The sequence below is a fragment of the Coregonus lavaretus genome (genome assembly GCF_964263955.1).
Source record: "Coregonus lavaretus genome assembly, contig: HAP1_SCAFFOLD_948, whole genome shotgun sequence".
NCBI classification, from domain to species: domain Eukaryota; kingdom Metazoa; phylum Chordata; class Actinopteri; order Salmoniformes; family Salmonidae; genus Coregonus; species Coregonus lavaretus.
In genome coordinates, this window is record NW_028166159.1 from 110,001 (window position 1) to 133,271 (window position 23,271).

The 23,271-nt window shown below is 41.9% G+C and overlaps 3 protein-coding genes across 3 annotated transcripts in view; 2 read left to right on the forward strand and 1 right to left on the reverse strand.

The window, feature by feature from the left end:
- Positions 1–9,953, forward strand: part of LOC311115003 (translation initiation factor eIF2B subunit delta-like) — a 31,463-nt gene extending 21,510 nt beyond the window's left edge. The window contains exons 11-13 of the mRNA XM_084190225.1: positions 2,605–2,782; positions 5,925–6,105; positions 9,366–9,953. Coding sequence (XP_084046351.1) covers positions 2,605–2,782; positions 5,925–6,105; positions 9,366–9,565 — 559 coding nt within the window. The 3' untranslated portion in view covers positions 9,566–9,953. The remainder of the gene's footprint in view (positions 1–2,604; positions 2,783–5,924; positions 6,106–9,365) is intronic.
- Positions 9,954–10,589: 636 nt separating this feature from the next.
- On the reverse strand, positions 10,590–14,254 carry LOC311115004 (all-trans retinoic acid-induced differentiation factor-like). The gene is made up of 7 exons (XM_084190226.1): positions 14,147–14,254; positions 13,582–13,724; positions 13,259–13,327; positions 13,091–13,162; positions 12,801–12,922; positions 12,470–12,570; positions 10,590–12,218 (listed from the first exon to the last, which is right to left on the reverse strand). Exons 1-7 carry the CDS (start codon positions 14,237–14,239, stop codon positions 12,114–12,116), a joined length of 705 nt encoding a protein of 234 aa, XP_084046352.1. The 5' UTR covers positions 14,240–14,254; the 3' UTR covers positions 10,590–12,113.
- Positions 14,255–15,087: 833 nt separating this feature from the next.
- LOC311115002 (sorting nexin-17) overlaps positions 15,088–23,271 on the forward strand; it is a 67,597-nt gene continuing 59,413 nt past the window's right edge. Inside the window, exon 1 of the mRNA XM_084190224.1 lies at positions 15,088–15,875. Within this exon, the coding sequence (XP_084046350.1) occupies positions 15,816–15,875 (60 nt within the window). The 5' untranslated portion in view covers positions 15,088–15,815. The remainder of the gene's footprint in view (positions 15,876–23,271) is intronic.

A 23,271-nucleotide genomic window follows, 5' to 3' on the forward strand; every position in this document is an offset into this window, starting at 1 on the left:
ATTAACACTATGGAGCGGTTTCCACTTAGTCATTAACACTATGGAGCGGTTTCAACTTAGTCATTAACACTATGGAGCGGTTTCCACTTAGTCTAACACTATGGAGCGGTTTCCACTTAGTCATTAACACTATGAGTGGTTTCCACTTAGTCATTAACACTATGGAGCGGTTTCCACTTAGTCATTAACACTATGGAGCGGTTTCCACTTAGTCATTAACACTATGGAGCGGTTTCCACTTAGTCATTAACACTATGGAGCGGTTTCCACTTAGTCATTAACACTATGGAGCGGTTTCCACTTAGTCATTAACACTATGGAGCGGTTTCCACTTAGTCATTAACACTATGGAGCGGTTTCCACTTAGTCATTAACACTATGGAGCGGTTTCCCGGACACTGATTAAGCCGAGTCCTGGGCTAAATAGCATGGTCAATTGAGAATATCCATTGAAATTGTTTTTTAGTCCAGGACTAATCTTAATCTGTGTCCGGGAAACCGCTCCATAGTGTTAATGACTAAGTGGAAACCGCTCCTTAGTGTTAATGACTAAGTGGAAACCGCTCCATAGTGTTAATGACTAAGTGGAAACCGCTCCATAGTGTTAATGACTAAGTGGAAACCGCTCCTTAGTGTTAATGACTAAGTGGAAACCGCTCCATAGTGTTAGACTAAGTGGAAACTGCTCCATAGTGTTAATGACTAAGTGGAAACCGCTCCATAGTGTTAATGACTAAGTGGAAACCGCTCCATAGTGTTAGACTAAGTGGAAACTGCTCCATAGTGTTAATGACTAAGTGGAAACCGCTCCATAGTGTTAGACTAAGTGGAAACCGCTCCATAGTGTTAGACTAAGTGGAAACCGCTCCATAGTGTTAATGACTAAGTGGAAACCGCTCCATAGTGTTAATGACTAAGTGGAAACCGCTCCATAGTGTTAATGACTAAGTGGAAGCCGCTCCATAGTGTTAATGACTAAGTGGAAACCGCTCCATAGTGTTAATGACTAAGTGGAAACCGCTCCATAGTGTTAGACTAAGTGGAAACCGCTCCATAGTGTTAGACTAAGTGGAAACCGCTCCATAGTGTTAGACTAAGTGGAAACCGCTCCATAGTGTTAGACTAAGTGGAAACCGCTCCATAATGTTAATGACTAAGTGGAAACCGCTCCATAGTGTTAGACTAAGTGGAAACCGCTCCATAGTGTTAGACTAAGTGGAAACCGCTCCATAGTGTTAATGACTAAGTGGAAACCGCTCCATAGTGTTAATGACTAAGTGGAAACCGCTCCATAGTGTTAATGACTAAGTGGAAACCGCTCCATAGTGTTAATGACTAAGTGGAAACCGCTCCATAGTGTTAGACTAAGTGGAAACCGCTACATAGTGTTAATGACTAAGTGGAAACCGCTACATAGTGTTAATGACTAAGTGGAAACCGCTCCATAGTGTTAATGACTAAGTGGAAACCGCTCCATAGTGTTAATGACTAAGTGGAAACCGCTCCATAGTGTTAATGACTAAGTGGAAACCGCTCCATAGTGTTAATGACTAAGTGGAAACCGCTCCATAGTGTTAATGACTAAGTGGAAACCGCTCCATAGTGTTAGACTAAGTGGAAACCGCTCCATAGTGTTAGACTAAGTGGAAACCGCTCCATAGTGTTAGACTAAGTGGAAACCGCTCCATAGTGTTAGACTAAGTGGAAACCGCTCCATAGTGTTAGACTAAGTGGAAACCGCTCCATAGTGTTAATGACTAAGTGGAAACCGCTCCATAATGTTAATGACTAAGTGGAAACCGCTCCATAGTGTTAATGACTAAGTGGAAACCGCTCCATAGTGTTAATGACTAAGTGGAAACCGCTCCATAATGTTAATGACTAAGTGGAAACCGCTCCATAGTGTTAATGACTAAGTGGAAACCGCTCCATAGTGTTAATGACTAAGTGGAAACCACTCCATAGTGTTAATGACTAAGTGGAAACCGCTCCATAGTGTTAATGACTAAGTGGAAACCGCTCCATAGTGTTAATGACTAAGTGGAAACCACTCCATAGTGTTAATGACTAAGTGGAAACCGCTCCATAGTGTTAATGACTAAGTGGAAACCACTCCATAGTGTTAATGATTACGTGTTGGCGACCAGGGTTTGAGTCGTGGTTGGGATACACTCCATATTCACTACATTACAATACATAACTGATCTCCCATCCTGTCTCCCCTCTGTAAAATCTATCCAATCCTCTCAACTCTACAGTAGTGCCAATTTAGAGTATAGGACAGGGGTACTCAACTCTGACCCTACGAGGCCCGAAGCCTGCTGGTTTTCTGTTCTACCTGATAATTAAATGCACCCACCTGGTGTCCCAGGTCTAAATCGGTCCCTAATTAGAGGGGAACAGTGAAGAAATGCAGTGGAACTGACTTCGAGGTCCAGAGTTGAGTTTGAGGGGTATAGGGGTTAGGGGTCGGTTTACAATCCAGTAGAATCCAGAAGTTATCAAACCTGTGTCCCTTCTCCCCCTTCTTAGCAGATCTGGGAACAGGCTAGGGGTTAGTAAGGAACTCATCAGTTATTGATGTCATATCCTGTCCTTCCGTAGCTCGTCCCTGGTGAACCACATCCTGTGCGAGGCGTTTGAGAAGAGCAGGAAGTTCCGTGTGATTGTGGTGGACAGCCGGCCTCGTCTGGAGGGAAGGGAGGCTCTGAGACGCCTCGTACAGAGAGGCATCAGCTGCACCTACGTCCTCATCTCTGCCCTCTCGTACATACTACCTGAGGTAACCTAGTCCTCATCTCTGCCCTCATACATACTACCTGAGGTAACCTAGTCCTCATCTCTGCCCTCATACATACTACCTGAGGTAACCTAGTCCTCATCTCTGCCCTCATACATACTACCTGAGGTAACCTAGTCCTCATCTCTGCCCTCATACATACTACCTGAGGTAAACTAGTCCTCATCTCTGCTCTCATACATACTACCTGAGGTAAACTAGTCCTCATCTCTGCCCTTATACATACTACCTGAGGTAAACTAGTCCTCATCTCTGCTCTTATACACACTACCTGAGGTAAACTAGTCATCTCTGCCCTCATACACACTACCTGAGGTAAACTAGTCCTCATCTCTACCCTCATACATACTACCTGAGGTAAACTAGTCCTCATCTCTGCCCTCATACATACTACCTGAGGTAAAGTAGTCCTCATCTCTGCTCTCATACATACTACCTGAGGTAAACTAGTCCTCATCTCTGCCCTCTCATACATACTACCTGAGGTAAACTAGTCCTCATCTCTGCTCTCATACATACTACCTGAGGTAAACTAGTCCTCATCTCTGCCCTCTCATACATACTACCTGAGGTAAACTAGTCCTCATCTCTGCTCTTATACATACTACCTGAGGTAAACTAGTCCTCATCTCTGCCCTTATACATACTACCTGAGGTAAACTAGTCCTCATCTCTGCTCTTATACACACTACCTGAGGTAAACTAGTCATCTCTGCCCTCATACACACTACCTGAGGTAAACTAGTCCTCATCTCTGCCCTCATACATACTACCTGAGGTAAAGTAGTCCTCATCTCTGCTCTCATACATACTACCTGAGGTAAACTAGTCCTCATCTCTGCCCTTATACATACTACCTGAGGTAAACTAGTCCTCATCTCTGCTCTTATACACACTACCTGAGGTAAACTAGTCATCTCTGCCCTCATACACACTACCTGAGGTAAACTAGTCCTCATCTCTACCCTCATACATACTACCTGAGGTAAACTAGTCCTCATCTCTGCCCTCATACATACTACCTGAGGTAAACTAGTCCTCATCTCTGCCCTAATACATACTACCTGATAGTGATGGGGGAATAAATAGATAGTTACATATCGTAATATTATCAAGTATCCGTTCATAAATATATTAATTTTTCCCCCCGCTACTGTAGGTAGTGTTAGCTGGCGCTAGTCAGCTGTACCTGCGCCAAAACTCTGGTCTTTTTCATCCTATAGCTTGTTCTCCATCTTTTTAAATAGTGAGCCAACATGTTTTCAGTGCTTTTATGTCCATGACTTTCTCATGCTCTCTCTTTCTGCAGCAGACATGGTGAGCAATATATTTTGAACATCAAATCGCAACACATACAGGGCTTTCAGTAATTATTCATACCCCTTGACTTATTCCACATTTTGTTGTGTTACAGCCTGAATTCAAAATGGATTAAATAGATTTTAAAAATCCACCCATCTACACACAATACGATTCCCACGGGGGGCCAGTATGAAAAATTTATGCACTCACTAACTGTAAGTCGCTCTGGATAAGAGCGTCTGCTAAATGACTAAAATGTAAATGTTATAATGACAAAGTGAAAACATGTTATTAGAAATGTGAGCAAATGTATTGAAAATGAAATACAGAAACATTTACGGAAGTATTCACACCCCTTTGCTATGACACTTGAAATTGAGCACAGGTGCATCCAATTTCGTTTGATCATCCTTGAGATATCGCTACAACTTTGATTTGGAGTCCACCTGTGGCCAATTTCAATTGTTTGGACATGATTTAGAAAGAAACACACCTGTTTATATAAAAGGTCCCACAGAAGCAGAAACTATACCATGAAGTCCGTAGATCGCCAAGAGAATTGTGATGAGGCATATATCTGGGGAAGAATTAGAAATGAAGCCAAAAAAAAAATATTCTAGAGTGTTGAACGTTTCCAAGAGCAGAGTGGTCTCCATCATTGGGAAATTTAAAAAATATGTAACTACCCAGACTCTGCCTAAAACTGGCCGTCCGACCAAACTGAGCAACCGGGCAAGAAGGACCTTGGTCAGGGAGGTGACCAAGAACCCAGTGACCACTCTGACACAACTACAGAGTTCCTTGGCTGAGATGGGAGAACCTGCCAGAAGGACAACAGTCTCTACCGCACTTCACCAATCTGGGCTTTGTGGGAGAGTGGCCAGACGGAAGCCACTCCCGAGAAGAAGCCAAATGACCGCATGCCTGGAGTTTGTAAAAAGGCACGTGGCAAAAGATTCTGTGGTCTGATGAGACAAAAATGTAACTCTTTGGCCTGAATGCAAAGCGCTATGTCTGGAGAAAACCAGGCACAGCTCATCACCTGTCTAACACCATCCCTACCGTGAAGCATGGTGGTGGCAGCATTATGCTATGGGGGATGGTTTTCAGCAGCAGGGACTGGGAGACTGGTAAGGATAAGAGGGAACAATGAATGGAGCCAAATACAGGCAAATCCTTGATGAGAACCTGCTTCACAGTGCAAACCACCTTAGACTGGGGGAGAAGATTTACGTTCCACCAGGACAATGACCTCAAGCATACAGCCAAAGCAACACTGGAATGGCTTCAGAACTAGAATGTGAAAGTCCCTGAGTGGCCCAGCCAGAGGCCAGACTTGAATCCCATTGAAAATATGTGGAAAGACTTAAAGATTGCTGTTCATCACTGCTCCCCATCTAACTTAACAGAGTTTGAGAAAATCTGCAAGGGAGAAAATCCCCAAATCCAGATGTGCAAAGCTGATACAGACACACCCAAGACGACTCAAAGCTGTAATTGTCGCCAAAGGTGCTTCTACAAAGTGTTGACTCATGGGTGTGAAAACTCTTGGAGGACTGGAGGTGTCATTGCACTATGGCACTTATCATTTAGATTTTTGGTATTATAGGTATTTGTTGATTTATCACAATGTGGACCTCTTGTAGAAAATCCAAAGGCCCAGTGAATGTTTTCCTTACAATGTTCTTTGGTTTAACACTCTCGCTCTTCCCTGTTCTTTTAACTAACCTCCCCACAGCACATGAAACTAACTGTATGTGGGTTTTTATAAATGGTCTAATTTCACTCAAAATTCAATCATTAAACTTGCCCCCTCTCCCAGGTATCTAAGGTGTTCCTGGGTGCCCATGCCCTGCTGGCTAATGGCTACGTGATGTCTCGTGTGGGGACATCTCAGATAGCTCTGGTGGCCAGGACCTTCAACGTGCCAGTCCTGGTCTGCTGTGAGACATACAAGTTCTGTGAGAGGGTGCAGACTGACTCCTTCGTCTCCAATGAGCTCGGTAACGTGGCACGCATTCATTTAGCCTCCTTGAGTTTATAATTTAATAAGTAAGGCATGAGAAGCCAGGGATTATCGTGTGATAACTCCCGACTGAGGGCTGCTCTGAGCCGAGGACCGGGAAACCGTCCTTAGGAGGGAGTTATCACACAATAATTCCCGGGTTCGAGGACCTTGTTGCTTTTATAAAACAATTGCCAACATATATAAAAAAAAAAAAAAGTAATAATTAAGATTAACGATATGTTTTCATTAAAAACATTAACATTTTAATTCATCCTTCCACGAGACGATGTAGTCCGGGCAAAAGCCAGTTGTTAGTTCTAAAGGTTCTAAAGGTTCTAAAGTTGCTAACCAAACAGGCTGGTCGTTAACTCTATTGGAATGTTTTGACCCAGTCGTTCATTCTATCCATTCTACGTTGCTATGCTAAACAAATCATTGGCATGTAGCTATATAGCAGAGGTTCAATGAAGATGAGAGACAAGAACTACAATAAATGATTTAATTAATAAATAATTAATAAATAGGCAACAACCAGTCGATTGTCGAGTCAATAAGATGGTTATGGAGGATAGCTAGGCTAACGTTACTTCTCCTTTGCTAGCTAACGTTAGCTAGCCAACTAAAGCTAACACACAATCGCATCAAGCAGCTGAATTAACAGCAAACTATGTGCATTTTTCGTTTGTTTGACCTTCGTTTGCAGAACGGTGGATGAAGTTTATAAATGCCTGGCTGGACTACAGAACAGTGGATTGATACTTGAAATGGAATTATGGCATTTTGCGTGGATTATCGTGAACAACTAATGGCTATCAACCAATCAGCATCCAGGATCCAAACTTGGCGTTCTCTAAGTAGAAGCATAAACCTACAGTATATGGTTATCGTATTAGAGCTAATAGAGGAATCTACGGTATGAAATGCTAAAGTATTTCTGATACCCAAGAATAGTAAAGCCCCCTTTGCTCGGCTATTTGAGCCAGTAATCTGCCTGTTACCGACCCTTAGTAAACTTTTTGGAAAGAATTGTGTTTGACCAGATACAATGCTATTTTACTGTAAACAAATTGACAACAGACTTTCAGCACACTTATAGGGAAGGACATTCAACAAGCACAGCACTTACACAAATGACTGATGATTGGCTGAGAGAAATTGATGATAAAAAGATTGCAGTGGCTGTTTTGTTAGACTTCAGTGCGGCTTTTGACATTATCGATCATAGTCTGCTGCTGGAAAAACATATGTGTTATGGCTTTACACCCCCTGTTATAATGTGGATAAAGAGTTACCTGTCTAACAGAACACAGAGGGTGTTCTTTAACGGAAGCCTCACCAACATAATCCAGGTAGAATCAGGAATTCCCCAAGGCAGCTGTCTAGGCTCCTTGCTTTTTTTCAATCTTTACTAATGACCTGCCACTGGCTCTGAGTAAAGCCAGTGTGTCTATGTATGCGGATGACTCAACACTATACACTTCAGCTACTGCAGTGAGTGAAATCACTGCAACACTTAACAAAGAGCTGCAGTTAGTTTCAGAATGGGTGGCAAGGAATACGTTAGTCCTTAATATTTCATAAACTAAAAGCATTTTATTTGGGACAAATCATTCACTAAACACTCGATCTTGTAATAAATAATGTGGAAATTGAGCAAGTTGAGGTGACTAAACTGCTTGGAGTAACCATGGATTGTAAACTGTCATGGTCAAAACATGTTGATACAACAGTAGCTAAGATGGGGAGAAGTCTGTCCATAATAAAGCGCAGCTCTGGATTCTTAACAACGCTATCAACAAGGCAGGTCCTACAGGCCCTAGTTTTGTCGCACCTGGACTACTGTTCAGTCGTGTGGTCAGGTGCCACAAAGAGGGACTCAGGAGAATTGCAAAAGGCTCAGAACAGGGCAGCGCGGCTGGTCCTTGGATGTGCACAGAGAGCTAATATTAATAATATGCATGTCAATCTCTCCTGGCTCAAAGTGGAGGAGAGATTGACCTGATCACTACTTGTATTTGTGAGAGGTGTTGACATGTTGAATGCACCGAGCTGTCTGTTTGAACTACTGGCACACAGCTCAGACACCCATGCATACCCCACAAGACATGCCACCAGAGGTCTCTTCACAGTCCCCAAGTCCAGAACGGACTATGGGAGGCGCACAGTACTACATAGAGCCATGACTACATGGAACTCTATTCCACATCAGGTAACTGATGCAAGCAGTAGAATCAGATTTAGAAAACAGATACAAATACACCTTATGGAACAGCGTGGACTGTGAACAGAAACACGCACTCTACACACACGTACACATGGATGTTGTATTGTAAATATGTGATAGTGGAGTAGTGGCCTGAGGGAACACACTAAATGTATTGGGTAAAGTGTTATGAAATGTAATGTCATGTAATATTTTTTATTGTATATAACTGCCTTAATGTTGCTGGACCCCAGGAAGAGTAGCTGCTGCCTTGGCAGGAACTAATGGGGATCCATAATAAACCCCAGGAAGAGTAGCTGCTGCCTTGGCAGGAACTAATGGGGATCCATAATAAACCCCAGGAAGAGTAGCTGCTGCCTTGGCAGGAACTAATGGGGATCCATAATAAACCCCAGGAAGAGTAGCTGCTGCCTTGGCAGGAACTAATGGGGATCCATAATAAACCCCAGGAAGAGTAGCTGCTGCCTCGGCAGGAACTAATGGGGATCCATAATAAACCCCAGGAAGAGTAGCTGCTGCCTTGGCAGGAACTAATGGGGATCCATAATAAACCCCAGGAAGAGTAGCTGCTGCCTTGGCAGGAACTAATGGGGATCCATAATAAACCCCAGGAAGAGTAGCTTCTGCCTTGGCAGGAACTAATGGGGATCCATAATAAACCCCAGGAAGAGTCCCCTGTAGCTCAGTTGGTAGAGCATGGCGCTTGCAACGCCAAGGTTGTGGCTTAGTTTCCCACGGGGGGCCAGTATGAAAAATGTATGCACTCACTATCTAAGTCGCTCTGGATAAGAGCGTCTGCTAAATGACTAAAATGTAAATGTATCTTTAATCAATACAATGAAACATTTTAGTTTCTGAGTTTGGGTCATTTCTGTTCTGCTCCCAGGTAACCTAGATATGGATCTGCAAATGTAATATTAACTTCAATCGACAAAGTTGTCCAGATATTAAATTATCTTCCTAACCTGACTTGAATAGAAACAACATTAGTAGCAGTGCAAATTTCACAAACCCTATTTTTCTTTCCTCAGATGACCCCGATGACCTGATGGTGACCCGGAAGGGGAAGATCCTGCTGGAGAACTGGCAGGACGTGAGCTCCCTGGGTCTGCTGAACCTGGTCTACGACGTCACGCCGCCGGACTTTGTGGACCTGGTCATCACAGACCTGGGCATGATCCCCTGCACCTCCGTTCCTGTTGTCCTCAGGGTCAAAAACCTTGACCAGTAAGAGTGGAGGGGACTGGACCCAGGGGTTTGACTTTGATGTGGTGTTCCATAAGAAGTTATAGGCTGTGTCTTAGATGGTACCCTATACCATATATAGGGGATAGGGTTCCGATTGGGGATGTACACTAATGTTCCAATGTCCATTCTAGCAGAGAACATCCCAATGCATAGGCCTGCCCAATTCATTGTTTTAATTCTTAGTAGCATGCTAGTGTTGCTATTGGAACGGGGCTTTAGACTCAGTCTCTCTCCCTTGGCTCAGTGTTTCTCCATGCTAGGCTATATCCACTGTAACAGCTGGCCCAAGCAAGACTACAGAAGTGCTCTGCTCTTCTTGAGTGTTGATTCACACCTGTGCTTTTGGCATGCAATAAATATCTGAAATGGCACATGCTTTTTAAACAGAGTTCCTATGTGTTCTTTGGGCAGGGTTGAATATAGAGGGAGGGTGGGGGGGGGTACAGTGGGGAGAACAAGTATTTGATACACTGCCGATTTCCCTACTTGCAAAGCATGTAGAGGTCTGTAATTTTTTATCATAGGTACACTTCAACTGTGAGAGACGGAATCTAAAACAAAAATATATAGAATATATACAAGAATAAATGGGGGGGGTAGAAGGTATAGGGTGAATGTGGGAACAGGTCCCGTATCCACAGAGTGTCTCAGAGGTAGGACTGCTGGGATCTGTCCATACAATCGTATTTATTATGATCTAAAAGGCTAAACGGATCCTAGATCAGCACCCCGACTCCGACTGTGGATACGGGCAGAAGTGGCAATGAAGTCAAGATTTCTGTTTTGACCGTTTTTCGATCAAACCAAATTTTAAAGTTTTGCAAATAATGTATTGCTGTAGTTGTGTAATACTAAATGATGTGTCCTCATTCACACTACAGCAAACCATTTAACAGTTCTGATTTAATTACAGCTATTAATTAGGTATCGCTGTGGCTAAATGCCCATAACAATGATCAGTGTTTAAGAGAATACACTCCTGGAAGAAGAGAGAACGTTTCCTTAATGACTTTTCTTTAGTGTTCCATAACAGAGAGGTTTTATTAGAGACAAAAAAAAATCAACACACTAGTTTTCAATGAACTGCTCAATGGCGCAGAGGAAATGGGCAGATTGAGGTTTCTGGTCAGTGCATAAAGTCACCTGTGTGCAGTTCAGAATTGTCTGGAGGCCTATCGCTTCAGGTCGACACACACACACAGTAAACAGCAAATCACTTGAGTCTGTGTATAACATCTTTCTTTAATCCAAGGTAAAACACAAAAGGCAACCCATTCGGTTTATAACATCAATCGATCTGTACATGTATGAACAAGTCAACTTTAGCGGTGCCGTCTGCAAGCAAGGGGTTTTGCTCATGTCTCCCTATAATGTGATTTATCAATCGATATCTTGATATGTTGTCAGTTTTCCCAAACAATTATAATATTTTGTTGCTATTGCAATTTATATTGCACATTCATAGCTCCTACTACAATCCACATGTTCTAGTCTCAGTAAACCTCTTTGTAACCACGGTTGGAACATAAATTGAGTTCCAGCTTATGTTGAACATAACGCCATGTTTTATCTAGATAAATGGCTGCAAGCTGTACGATAATTGCATAATTTGTGGCGATTAAAACACTGAGCATCACCCACCCTCCCAAATTGTTTAGAATAAATTAAAGCATAGCTGCCTTTCAAAGAGAAGTCTAGAAACATGTCATCTCCTCAATCAACAGCCCACTGTCAGCACTATACCATTAACCCCTGAGACCATATCCTCAATCAACAGCCCACTGTCAGCACTATACCATTAACCCCTGAGACCATCTCCTCAATCAACAGCCCACTGTCAGCACTATACCATTAACCCCTGAGACCATCTCCTCAATCAACAGCCCACTGTCAGCACTATACCATTAACCCCTGAGACCATCTCCTCAATCAACAGCCCACTGTCAGCACTATACCATTAACCCCTGAGACCATATCCTCAATCAACAGCTCACTGTCAGCAATATAACATTAATCCCTGAGACCATCTCCTCAATCAACAGCTCACTGTCAGCACTATACCATTAACCCCTGAGACCATATCCTCAATCAACAGCTCACTGTCAGCACTATACAATTAACCCCTGAGACCATATCCTCAATCAACAGTCCACTGTCAGCACTATACCATTAACCCCTGAGACCATCTCCTCAATCAACAGCTCACTGTCAGCAATATAACATTAATCCCTGAGACCATCTCCTCAATCAACAGCCCACTGTCAGCACTATAACATTAACCCTAATCCCTGAGACCATCTTCTCAATCAACAGTCCACTGTCAGCACTATAACATTAACCCTGAGACCATCTCCTCAATCAACAGTCCACTGTCAGCACTATAACATTAACCCTAATCCCTGAGACCGTCTCCTCAATCAACAGTCCACTCAGCATTTTCCCTGCCGTTTCAGGTCAGTACCACTTGAAAATGTCAGTGTCGTCCATAGAGTCCTAGGACTAGGCCTCAGACCAGAGGCTCGGGTAGAACTTCAGATTGATCTGGCCTTGCGTCTTTGGGTGACCCATAGCAGGATGGAGACCAGGACCGTGGAGCCCGCTAGAGGCCCGATCACCTGGATTATAGGAAACTCTCCCTGCCAACAACACACAGACAAGGATTTCATTTGACCACAGCAGTTATTATGTTTGAAGGGCTGCGAGTTTGTTTCCTTGACAGTTCATACTTGCGTCGTCTTCAACAATCAGTGATGGAATATGGATATGAATGAATAGGCTATTGTTTGTGATGCAACTTATCGCCATTGTCCCCAAATAATAATAGCTTCTTTTTTTTTAAGGAATATTTTCCAATAAATGACAGGGTGGCTGTGTTGTAGCAACTGACCTCTCGAAGACACTTGTATCCATAGAAGTCATCCACACAGCTACACTGAAAGAAGCCTGGACCGTATGGGGCACAGAGGGAGTTCTCAGGGCAGTTCAACGCTGTAGAAGCAAAGTTATGGAGGGAAAATAAGCATATAAAAAAGGTACTATATAAACTGTCAGTTATAACACCGATGCCAGTTCACTGTATTTAGAATCACAGCTTAGGTGGCACTCACATTTTAATCGTTTCCCAAATGTAAGTTAAACTAGAAATAAGGAATGCTTGTTTACTCAACAAAACAAATGTCACACAGCAGAAAACCCTTAATGGTAAGTGACTGATTTACACAAATGGCCAGTCTGGTTGCAGATGTCCTCCTGTCCTTCACAAACACGAGTCTCCCCTTTGACCTCCATCTTATCCCATGATGCATTGCCTCCTGGACAGACCAGGTTGGCGGGCAGAATCCTTACAGGTCCAAAGACAGAGAAGAAAATAGTATTTTTAGAACCGCCGGACCGTATTGCACCAGAGCTACAGGAGAGCTCAGTCCCCGAGTACAGTACAGGAGGGATTTAGCAATGGTGTTATTGGCAAACACCGATGGACAGTAAATAACGTTGACATTGTGCTTACAGGTTAGCCAACTGGATAAAGCCTTCAAACAGGGCATTGTTCAGGTTTACAATGGGGTTCAGTGACAGATCTCTGCAAGGTCAAGAGAGAAAACAGAAGTTAACACTGCGCATAGTAACACACTGATAATGTATGTAAATGTGAACAGTCTGTTTTTTTTTTCCATACATTGTTGTAGCGTTGAATGCATCTTGAAGGTCTTCAACGTGGCTTAGGGAACAGTTTGATAGGTCCAACCTGAGAGAAACGTATCGAGTGGGATTAATACATGTTAATAAAGGGCACAGACAGTAAAAAAAAACTATGACAGACACTTCATCAGTTGGTACATTTTACTAACCAGTTGTTACATGTTATAGTTGTTGGATGTTACTAAATGTTATTACACAAAGTATCTGTCCTCTATGGGCAATTCAGTAGGACCACCATATTATCAACTGTAAAATGGTTCCAAAACGAATCCTTGTCAAAGCACAAAATCGAATTCCTACCCAATGATGTAGTCAGCATCCCTGGTGTTTTCCTTTCGCTGCAGGCAGCAGCGGCCATCAATCAAACCCGCAGACGCGGAACAGAACTGGCTCACGGCGGTGCCGTTCTGGACTGTCCCGTTGCAGCGATGGCACAGGCCTACCTGTTGTTGTTGACCACAAATACACAACGCGGAGCTATTCACAACGCCGTTATGAACAAGACCTAGCCTATCAACAGTAGCTTTCTACAACAAATGCTTCAGAAAAATCTTATCTTGCAGGCAACTATTGACCAATACTATATATAGCTTCAAGCGACAAATCTCGGGGAGTGTGTAGCATGCAGGCTAGCAGCAGACAGTTACAATGTAACAACACTGCGTGTAGCCAAGTAGCATAGCAGTTACGACGTAACAACACAGTAAAGCACCAATGTAACACATCCGAGTGTATAAACAATGTAACAACTCTCTACTCTTGAGTGTAGCAGCAGTTACAATGTAACAACAACAATGTAACGGATCTGACATAGCACTGAGCAGCATTTCCGCATTGCCTATAGCGCTCAAGCAGACCCCTTTACCTGTAACTCAGTCAGTTGATAACCCCCATAGAAACACAAATGACTGATTAATAAGACCACTGCAGCATTCTGCTGGCTGGATCCAGCGGTCATTTTCCACGGCGCAAGTCACATGACCGATACGTAAAAAGCATGTAAGCGACTGAATCCCGTCCGCGTCCCGATTCATCTGCATGTCTCCTTGCCTCGTTTCCTTTTCACCCTTGATGTGTGCTCGATTTGAATAGAGAAACAAACACTATGGTAGGCTAATATAGCAAATGCCCTTCAGAAAGATCGTATGTTTTTGCTTTTAGACCTAGGCTATTATTAATCTTTCTTTTCACATGAATGATCAGTAAGAGACAGAGAATATAAAAGGAAACCAGTTGTGAGTGTTTGAACGCAGCCAGTGCTTCATGACGTTACAATTTTCGCAACGTTTTCGCATATCTAAAATGCAGCCTATAAATTGCGGATCCCAAAGAGAAAGGTTAGGTTACTGTTAAAATTAATTATTATAAAAAATGTTGCATTATTAATTGTCTATATTCCTTTGTTCCTTGCCTTTCAAGACAAAAACTAAATGAACAGGCACAAATTCACAAAATAATTTAAAATTTTCCTAATGCTGATATTAAGAAAACATTTCCATTGATTTTGGAAGTTGTCTGGACTGCTGAAATCCACCGTCATCTGACCATCCCGACTCTCAGGAAAGTACCATCACAGAACAGGGGTCAGAAGACGAGAGGAAATCATTTACGTAGGGGATTTTGTTGCATGCTGTTAGAAAATATAACATAATTTATGTATGTGTGGCCTAAACCCCAACATAAATTAACATTTTCTTAATGAATTCCTTTAAAAGTAGGGATATAATTGTTTTTTAAATGTTTTAAATAAATGTGGTCTCCTCTCTCAGAAATGGTTTGGACCGGAGGACTGTTGCAACGCTTCTTGATGAGCTACTTGATACATCTTTGCTGGACGGCTACAATGTAGCCAGTTTTATTGGATTTGGATCACGTCTGTTTTCCGAACCGCTTGCTCGCCCAATGCATCCTATTTAGGAAAAACTTCAAGACACAGAAAGAGTTACAAAAAAAATAGGCTACAACACATCGGTGCTTGTTTTCTCGTTTGTACATTTTAGGGCAGTGACTGGGGTTTGCAGGAGCAAACTGCGTCTTTTCATTGGAAAGTTCTAATGATTACGCAAGTGAATGGAATTGTCGGCACGAATTGAAAAACGGATTGCTGTAACAGCGTCAACGGTGAATGTTTTTTTGGACCACCACACACAGAGTCGACGAATAAGTACAATTTTACTGCCAACAATGAAGGTGGCATTACCTACATCTGCAACATGGCTGCTACGGCGACGCTAGTGGGAAAAGTTGAAGTTTAGAGCACTGACGTGGGGGAAGTTTTATACTGATCCAGTACAGTGCAGCAGGAATTGTTGGATAAAGAACATCTGGGGTTTTTTCGTCGCATCGGATTGAACAACGTACATAAATAACACTGTGGATTGCCCGAGTAAGAGCGGAACCAAGACAAGACCGCTTTCTTCTTCAAATGATTGTGGTCATCATCACCAAGCAATCGCGTGGACTTTCTCTTCAAGATTTGTCATTTTCATGCTAAATAGTGGACACCTCGTCCAGTGGGCCATCTGAAATCTAAAATGCATTTCTCCATTCCCGAAACGGAGGTTCGTTCGGGAGAAAATGGATCAACATATGTGGTGAGTTCCAGAAATGATTTGTTTGTCTGTTTACGACGCACAGTTATTTTACTGCAGGTTCCTCGCATGTGAAATCCATTGCAGGGATTCCCAAATGTGCCGAATTGGTCAATTGATACATTTTCAAGTACATAACTATAGAGAACGTACAAAAATGATATAGTAATACAAAATGTAAGTTTACACACTCCCAGGAATGTCATACATGATGGATCATTAGTTTATACACTAACTTTCACACATCTAGATGGCCGGGCGGGGTGGGTGTGGAGACAACAGGGGTTCAAATTGTAGAACCCAGTTCCCTACATTTGAGTATAAACATTTATTTTATGCAACAAAACTCTGCTACACTTAGGATGACAAATCAGAGCAAGATTACTGAATGTAAGTACATTATTTACCTTCAGAGGTGAATGTAGCCTATCAAACCAGTTGCCATGATACGTTTTTTGTTGTTGTGCACTATCCTCAAACAATAGCATGGCAGTTTTTTCACTGTAATAGCTACTGTAAATTGGACAGTGCAGTTAGTTTAACAAGAATTTAAGCTGTCTGCCCATATAAGACATGTCTATGTCCTGGAAAGTTTGCTGTTACTTACAACAGTCATGCTAATCACATTAGCACACGTTAGCTCAACCGTCCCGTAACTGGGGAGGAAGTGTAGTTTGTCAACTGGAGGCCACGGTGTATGGATCTGTGCAAAACTGCTACAGTAAGTATCTTTTTTTTTATTTGAAAGATTATTTCTGGCTGACCTGAAAGATAATGTTTCGAAAACTGTTTAGAAAGCAATGGTTATTCACGTTGCTAAAAGTTAAAACACAGTATCAGAATTGTAGTTTACGCGGAGCCAAATGTAGGCGAATGTAATGTCTGAAAACCCTACATATGGAGAATAAAAGTTTTAAACAGCTAGCCCAGGTCTAAAGCCCACCAGCGGCTGCCCAGGTCAGGTTACAAGTAAAGGTAATTACTTGTATGGTTTGTTAAACTTTTTCAAATCAGTGGTTTTTGTTTGGGATACATTTTAAGTAAAAAAATCGGAGTCCCAGGGCAATTTCGTTACTGTGGAATTGCCCTAAACAATTCGACAGGACTTTCACTGTCTGTCAATGTCCCTCACCAGGCATTGCAATATTGTGATACAATGTATCATTTGATGTATCCTTATCAGTTAACCCCCAATTTCTTGGGGGAATCACACTCGATTGACACGTCCAGGCAAAACGTTGTGGATCAATAGACATTGATCTATATCGATGTAAAGTTAACACTGTGTAATAACATGTGTTTTAATGTGTTAACATCAATTTAATCATAGGTGTTGATTGGACACTTCTCACAACAGGCATGCTACAGTCACTTTCATGGAAAGATTTAGCAAAGGTGACTTACACTAGTCGCTGAGCTTGATGTTGATGACATCGGCCAGTGAATTTAGCCTCTGCAGTTATTAGCTAGCTAGCTAATGGTAAGACTGTCTGGTAGGCTGTAGCTAACGTAACCTAAGGTAGCTAACGTTAGCTTGCAAAGTTACAAATCATATCACCAGATAGCAGCTGGCTAATTACATTGATTTGCTTTGGAATGTCTAGCTAGCATATCTAAAAATTAGATAAACAAATGTAGTTTGTTAGCTATGTTACCTCTGCTCGAATAATTTTCTGCTGCGCTGATGTTGGCTGATCGGATGCCTTCCTCTTTGAAGCGAAGGGGAAAATTGATGGCATAGCATCACTTTTTAACGATCAACAACCTGGCAACCCCATCAGTTAAGACTTCAGGTCTGTTTAGAAATCCTCTGGCTGAAAGTGCTGGCTACAAACATGGACATTTTGATATTTCTCCACGGGAGTATTCACATCATAGGCAGCGTTCTTTATTGCCGCCAGCCGCTGTTGGCTCCGAGGATAATCGCCGGCAGGTAACCAATGAAATGTTACCCCAGCAGCCTGTGCTTTCTTGTAGTTTGCACATCCAGGTACTGAGCACCACACCATGAGTAGCTTTACAGAAAAATAAATAGTTATTTGCAAGCTGATGTTCTATGAACGAGTGGCAGGTCCAGTGAGTAACGTTAGCTACCTGTTGACACCCATTCTCAACTGGATCCACCTCGACAAATTGCGATCTACTTCGCCAGAGTCAGATGAACTCGTGCATACCATTTTTTAAGTCTCTGCACGCAATTTTAAGGAAGTTGCTAGCTAGTGCAATTGCTAACTAGCATTAGCGTAATGCGATACCCATAGACTTCCGGTTATTGCGCTAAGTCTAGTTAGCATTGACTTGCTAAACTACCTCTAACTTCCTTCATACTGGACACAGAGCCATAAAAATTGTATCCACAAATTCATCTGACTCTGCGTAAGTAGATAAAGGGCCCCATTGCCAACATCCCGAAGTATCCCTTTAAGATAGCTAGGTGAAACAACCACATCACTGTCATAGTAAGTAATTGTTTCCTCAAGATTATCAGCAAAGTTGCTGCTAGTAGGAAAATAAAAGTGTGAATGTCAGCCTACACAATCACTGTCTCAGATGTAGCCTGCAGCAAAATGTCTGTCTGTTGACACCTGAGGGAACGGAGCAACACCGGAGTAAAGATTGATGATTCATAGAGGTCATTCAAGGACTCCTGCATCTGGTGAGACATGTATAGACAGGTTTCAACCATTAACCATGAGTGAGTGGTGTAGCGGAGAGAGAGCAAAGGACAAGGGGTAACCCTAACGGTCATTAAGGAAATGCACCAACTTAGAGTTCTTACCAGCATCTCAAGGAAATGATTTTTTTTTATGAATAGGTACTTATGGGCGCTGGTCAAAAGTAGTGCACTATATGTCAAAGGAAAATTCCACTCAAACTATCTTTTGGTATTTGTTTCATTAGTCCACGGTTGATGCACTTCCGAAACACATCATACTGTGACACTTTATGGATTTTTTAAAAGTTCTATATCTAGAACTTGATTGCCGACATGCAAAAACATTTTGGGACTGTATCAAACAGTGGACTAATGAAACAAATACCTAAATCTATTTTTATATTTTTCCTTTAATACTGAGGGATTGTCTGTGTACCTTGGAACCAGCGGAATGTGCAGCGTCTGCACCTCACAGCACAGTACAGTGCAGAGGCTTTAGGAAAACAAAGACTGCATTTTAAATGACGCAATTCCTTTCTGAGCGAAAAACCCTTTTGTTCTTTATGACAGTTCTCTCACTTCCTGTGGGTTAGGAACAGGCAACAGTTTTCCTGTGTAGTTTAATATGGCCTCTATGCTGAACTATGGTTAATATATCTCTACTGAACGAGTGCAGTCAGGAAAGGAGACTGGTGTGTGTGTGTGTGCAGTAATTGATAGTGTGTGCATTGTTTAGTCGGTGGCAGATTTGAAACAGGTCAAGGCCTGAAATGCTTTGATATCATCATCTGTTGGGTTTGTTTCAGGGTTTATTTACTGTAGCTAAATGCCTTGTCTTCTATCATCTGTTGGGTTTGTTTCAGGGTTTATTTACTGTAGCTAAATGCCTTGTCCCCTTTCTTAGACATACATCACATTCCAATGTGAATACCTAGTAATATCCTTTGAGCCAGGGTAGTCCAATAAAAAAAAGTTCCATGCTTGTGACTTTGTTCTGAAAAGCATAAAGTGTACTGGGTTTTGGACTTCAATGTGTTGTTATTGCCACAATAAGCTTGCATGTGTTGAAGACTGCAATTTCTATGGACCTCTAGTCGTGGACCTCTCTTGGCCAATATTTGTGCAGGCAGCATTGCTTAATGTTGAAACCTCAACATCATACAAAATGGGTTTTACGGCATTAGAAATAAATCGGACTCATTCCACCTCAAAAAAGCACAACAGGATTTCGACACCCCACCATCTCAGATTTTTCTGAAGTTGTTTCTGTAGTTAGAAACAGGATAAGATAAGCATTACTTTGTTGAAAGATAATTTGAACTCTGGGAAATTAAGGTAATTGATTGTACCCAAATTGGGCATTTTCAATTTGTTGAAATTTATAATATTCAATAAATATAGTACCCAACATCCGATTTGAACAAAACCTCTTCTTAACAATGATTTAAGGAATCCACATGAGGAATCCACAAATATATAGTCAAAAGCCACCCACAGACCCCACACACCAAGCCCCAAAGGCCAGTATACAGTATCAGTTCTCCATGTATGAAGCTGCGGCTTGGAGTATTGTTTATTCAGATGATATAATGTATTCACTGTGAATTTGGTAATTGTTTTTTTTCTTCCCCTATTCAGAGAAAATAGCCATAGAGTGGTGAGGAGGAGTCTACCGTGTCCGGAAGCAACTTCACCATTCATTTTCTGTATTCAGGGTTCACTCAAACATTGTTTTAAGCTTTGTTTTACTATTGACAGTTACAGCTGATTTCGGGATTGTATATTGATTCACGCTCCATAAATACACTGAGTGTACAAAACATTAAGAACACCTTCCTTAATATTGAATTGCACCCACTTTTGCCCTCAGAACAGCCTCAATTCGTCAGGGCAATGACTCTACAAGGTGTCGAAAGCGTTCCACAGGGGATGCTGGGCCCATGTTGACTCCAATGCTTCCCACAGTTGTGTCAAGTTGGCTGGATGTCCTTTGGGTGGTGGACCATTCTTGATACACACGGAAAACGGTTGAGCGTGAAAAATCCAGCAGCATTGCAGTTCTTGACACACTCAAACCGGTGTGCCTGGCACCTACTACCATACCCCGTTCAAAGGCACTTAAATCCTTTGTCTTGCCCATTCACCCTCTGAATGGCACACATACAAAATCCATGTCTCAATTATGTTGAGGCTTAAAAATCCTTCTTTAACCGGTCTCCTTCATTTCATCTACACTGATTGAAGTGTATTTAACAAGTAATAATAATAATAAGCCATTTAGCAGACGCTTTTATCCAAAGCAACTTAGTCATGTGTGCATACATTTTTATGTATGGGTGGTCCCGGGGATCGAACCCACTACCCTGGCGTTACAAGCGCCGTGCTCTACCAGCTGAGCTACAGAGGACCACGTGACATAAGGGATCATAGGGAGGGTGCTGAGGAGTATTTCTGTCTGTAATAAAGCCCTTTTGTGGGAAAAATTCATTCTGATTGGCTGGGCCTGGCTCCCCAGTGGGTGGGCCATAGCTGCACCCCTGCTCAGTCATGTGAAATCCATAGATTAGGGCCTAATGAATTTATTTAAATTGACGGATTTCCTTCTATGAACTGTAACTCAGTAAAATCTTTAAAATTGTTGCATGTTGCGTTTTATATTTTTGTTCAGTATAGCTGGCTTGACTTTGTAACTAGTGACAACCCTAAACTAGCTGAACTATGCTAGTTTTAGTCCTCATTGCCAAACCTAATAAATACTGCACCCTCAACTTCAAAACTCCTCTGCTAGTTATACAATCATGCACACTACCGTTCAAAAGTTTGGGGTCACTTAGAAATGTACTTGTTTTTGAAAGAAAAGCAGTTTTTTTGTCAATTTTAAAATAACATCAAATTGATCAGAAATACAGTGTAAACATTGTTAATGTTGTAAATGGCTATTGTAGCTGGAAACGGCTGATTATTAATGGAATATCTACATAGGCGTACAGAGGCCCATTATCAGCAACCATCAATCCTGTGTTCCAATGGCACGTTGTGTTTGCTAATCCAAGTTTATCATTTTAAAAAGACTAATTGATCATTAGAAAACCCTTTTGCAATTATGTTAGCACAGCTGAAAACTGTTGTGCTGATTAAAGAAGCAATAAAAATGGCCTTCTTGAAACTAGTTGAGTATCTGGAGCGTCAGCAATTGTGGGTTTGATTACAGGCTCAAAATGGCCAGAAACAAATAACTTTCTTCTGAAACTCGTCAGTCTATTCTTGTTCTGAGAAATGAAGGCTATTCCATGCGAGAAATTGCCAAGAAACTGAAGATCTCATACAGTGCTGTGTACTACTCCCTTCACAGAACAGCGCAAACTGGCTCTAACCAGAATAGAAAGAGGAGTGGGAGGCAAGAGGACAAATACATTAGAGTGTCTAGTTTGAGAAACAGATGCCTCACAGGTCCTCAACTGGCAGCTTCATTAAATAGTACCCGCAAAACACCAGTCACAACGTCAACAGTGAAGAGGCGACTCCGGGATGCTGACCTTCTAGGAAGAGTTGCAAAGAAAAAGCCATATCTCAGACTGGCCAATAAAAAGAAAATATTAAAATGGCCAGTCTGAGATATGGCTTTTTCTTTGCAACTCTGCCTAGAAGGTCAGCAGAGCTGCCACTTGTTGGACTATTCAAGGAGAGTTGGGTTGAAGCATTAGGTTGCAAAGAGAAATAAAAACTTCATTGGCTAAATTTAATGCTAGCAGATGCCTAATTTTAGCATGCTAGCAGATGCCTAATTTTAGTCAATGCGCTAACGCTAGTTAGCATTGTCTTGCTAAACAGCCTTTAACTTCTTTTCATACTAGAGACATACAAATCAAATCCACGAGTTCATCTGACTCTGGGGAAGTAGATAAAGGGCTTCGTTGCCTAAATCCTGAAGTATCCCTTTAATGGAAGATTTGCATTAAAATAAATCAACCCTGTATCCATATACTCACCAAGTTCTCCTTGATACATGTCATGACTTTTATTTTTTGCGCCCTAAATGGCACCCTATTCCCTATATAGTGCACTACTTTTAACCCTAGGCACTAGATAGGGAATAGGGTGCCACTATATTTTGTCTTGTCATAATTATTCCTCACTCATCCTTCCTGCATTAACATTTAGTTCTGCCTACATCAGTATGCTCTTGTCCTGTGATTGACCCCATGTGTTTAGATTTTGGTACGTTCCAGTTGACCAACTGTGGCCTGGAGGAAGCAACCATCAGCATCCTTTTAACTCGTGGGGGGGGGGGGGGGGGGGTCGGGGTCATCATCAGAAACAGTTTTCTTTGTTTCTACAGATGACATGGCATCTTGTTGACTGTAACTATTCATGCTAGTGAGTGAACAGACTAGCAGATAAACGGACAGACGGACAGAATCTTATGTTCATTCTTTTACAGTCTATAGTCTATAGTTTACGGGCTATAGTTTACGGGCTATAGTTTACGGGCTATAGTTTACGGGCTATAGTTTACAGGCTATAGTTTACAGGCTATAGTTTACAGGCTATAGTCTATAGTTTACGGGCTATAGTTTACAGGCTATAGTCTATAGTTTACGGGCTATAGTTTACGGGCTATAGTTTACGGGCTATAGTTTACAGGCTATAGTTTACAGGCTATAGTTTACAGGCTATAGTTTACAGGCTATAGTTTACAGGCTATAGTTTACAGGCTATAGTTTACAGGCTATAGTTTACAGG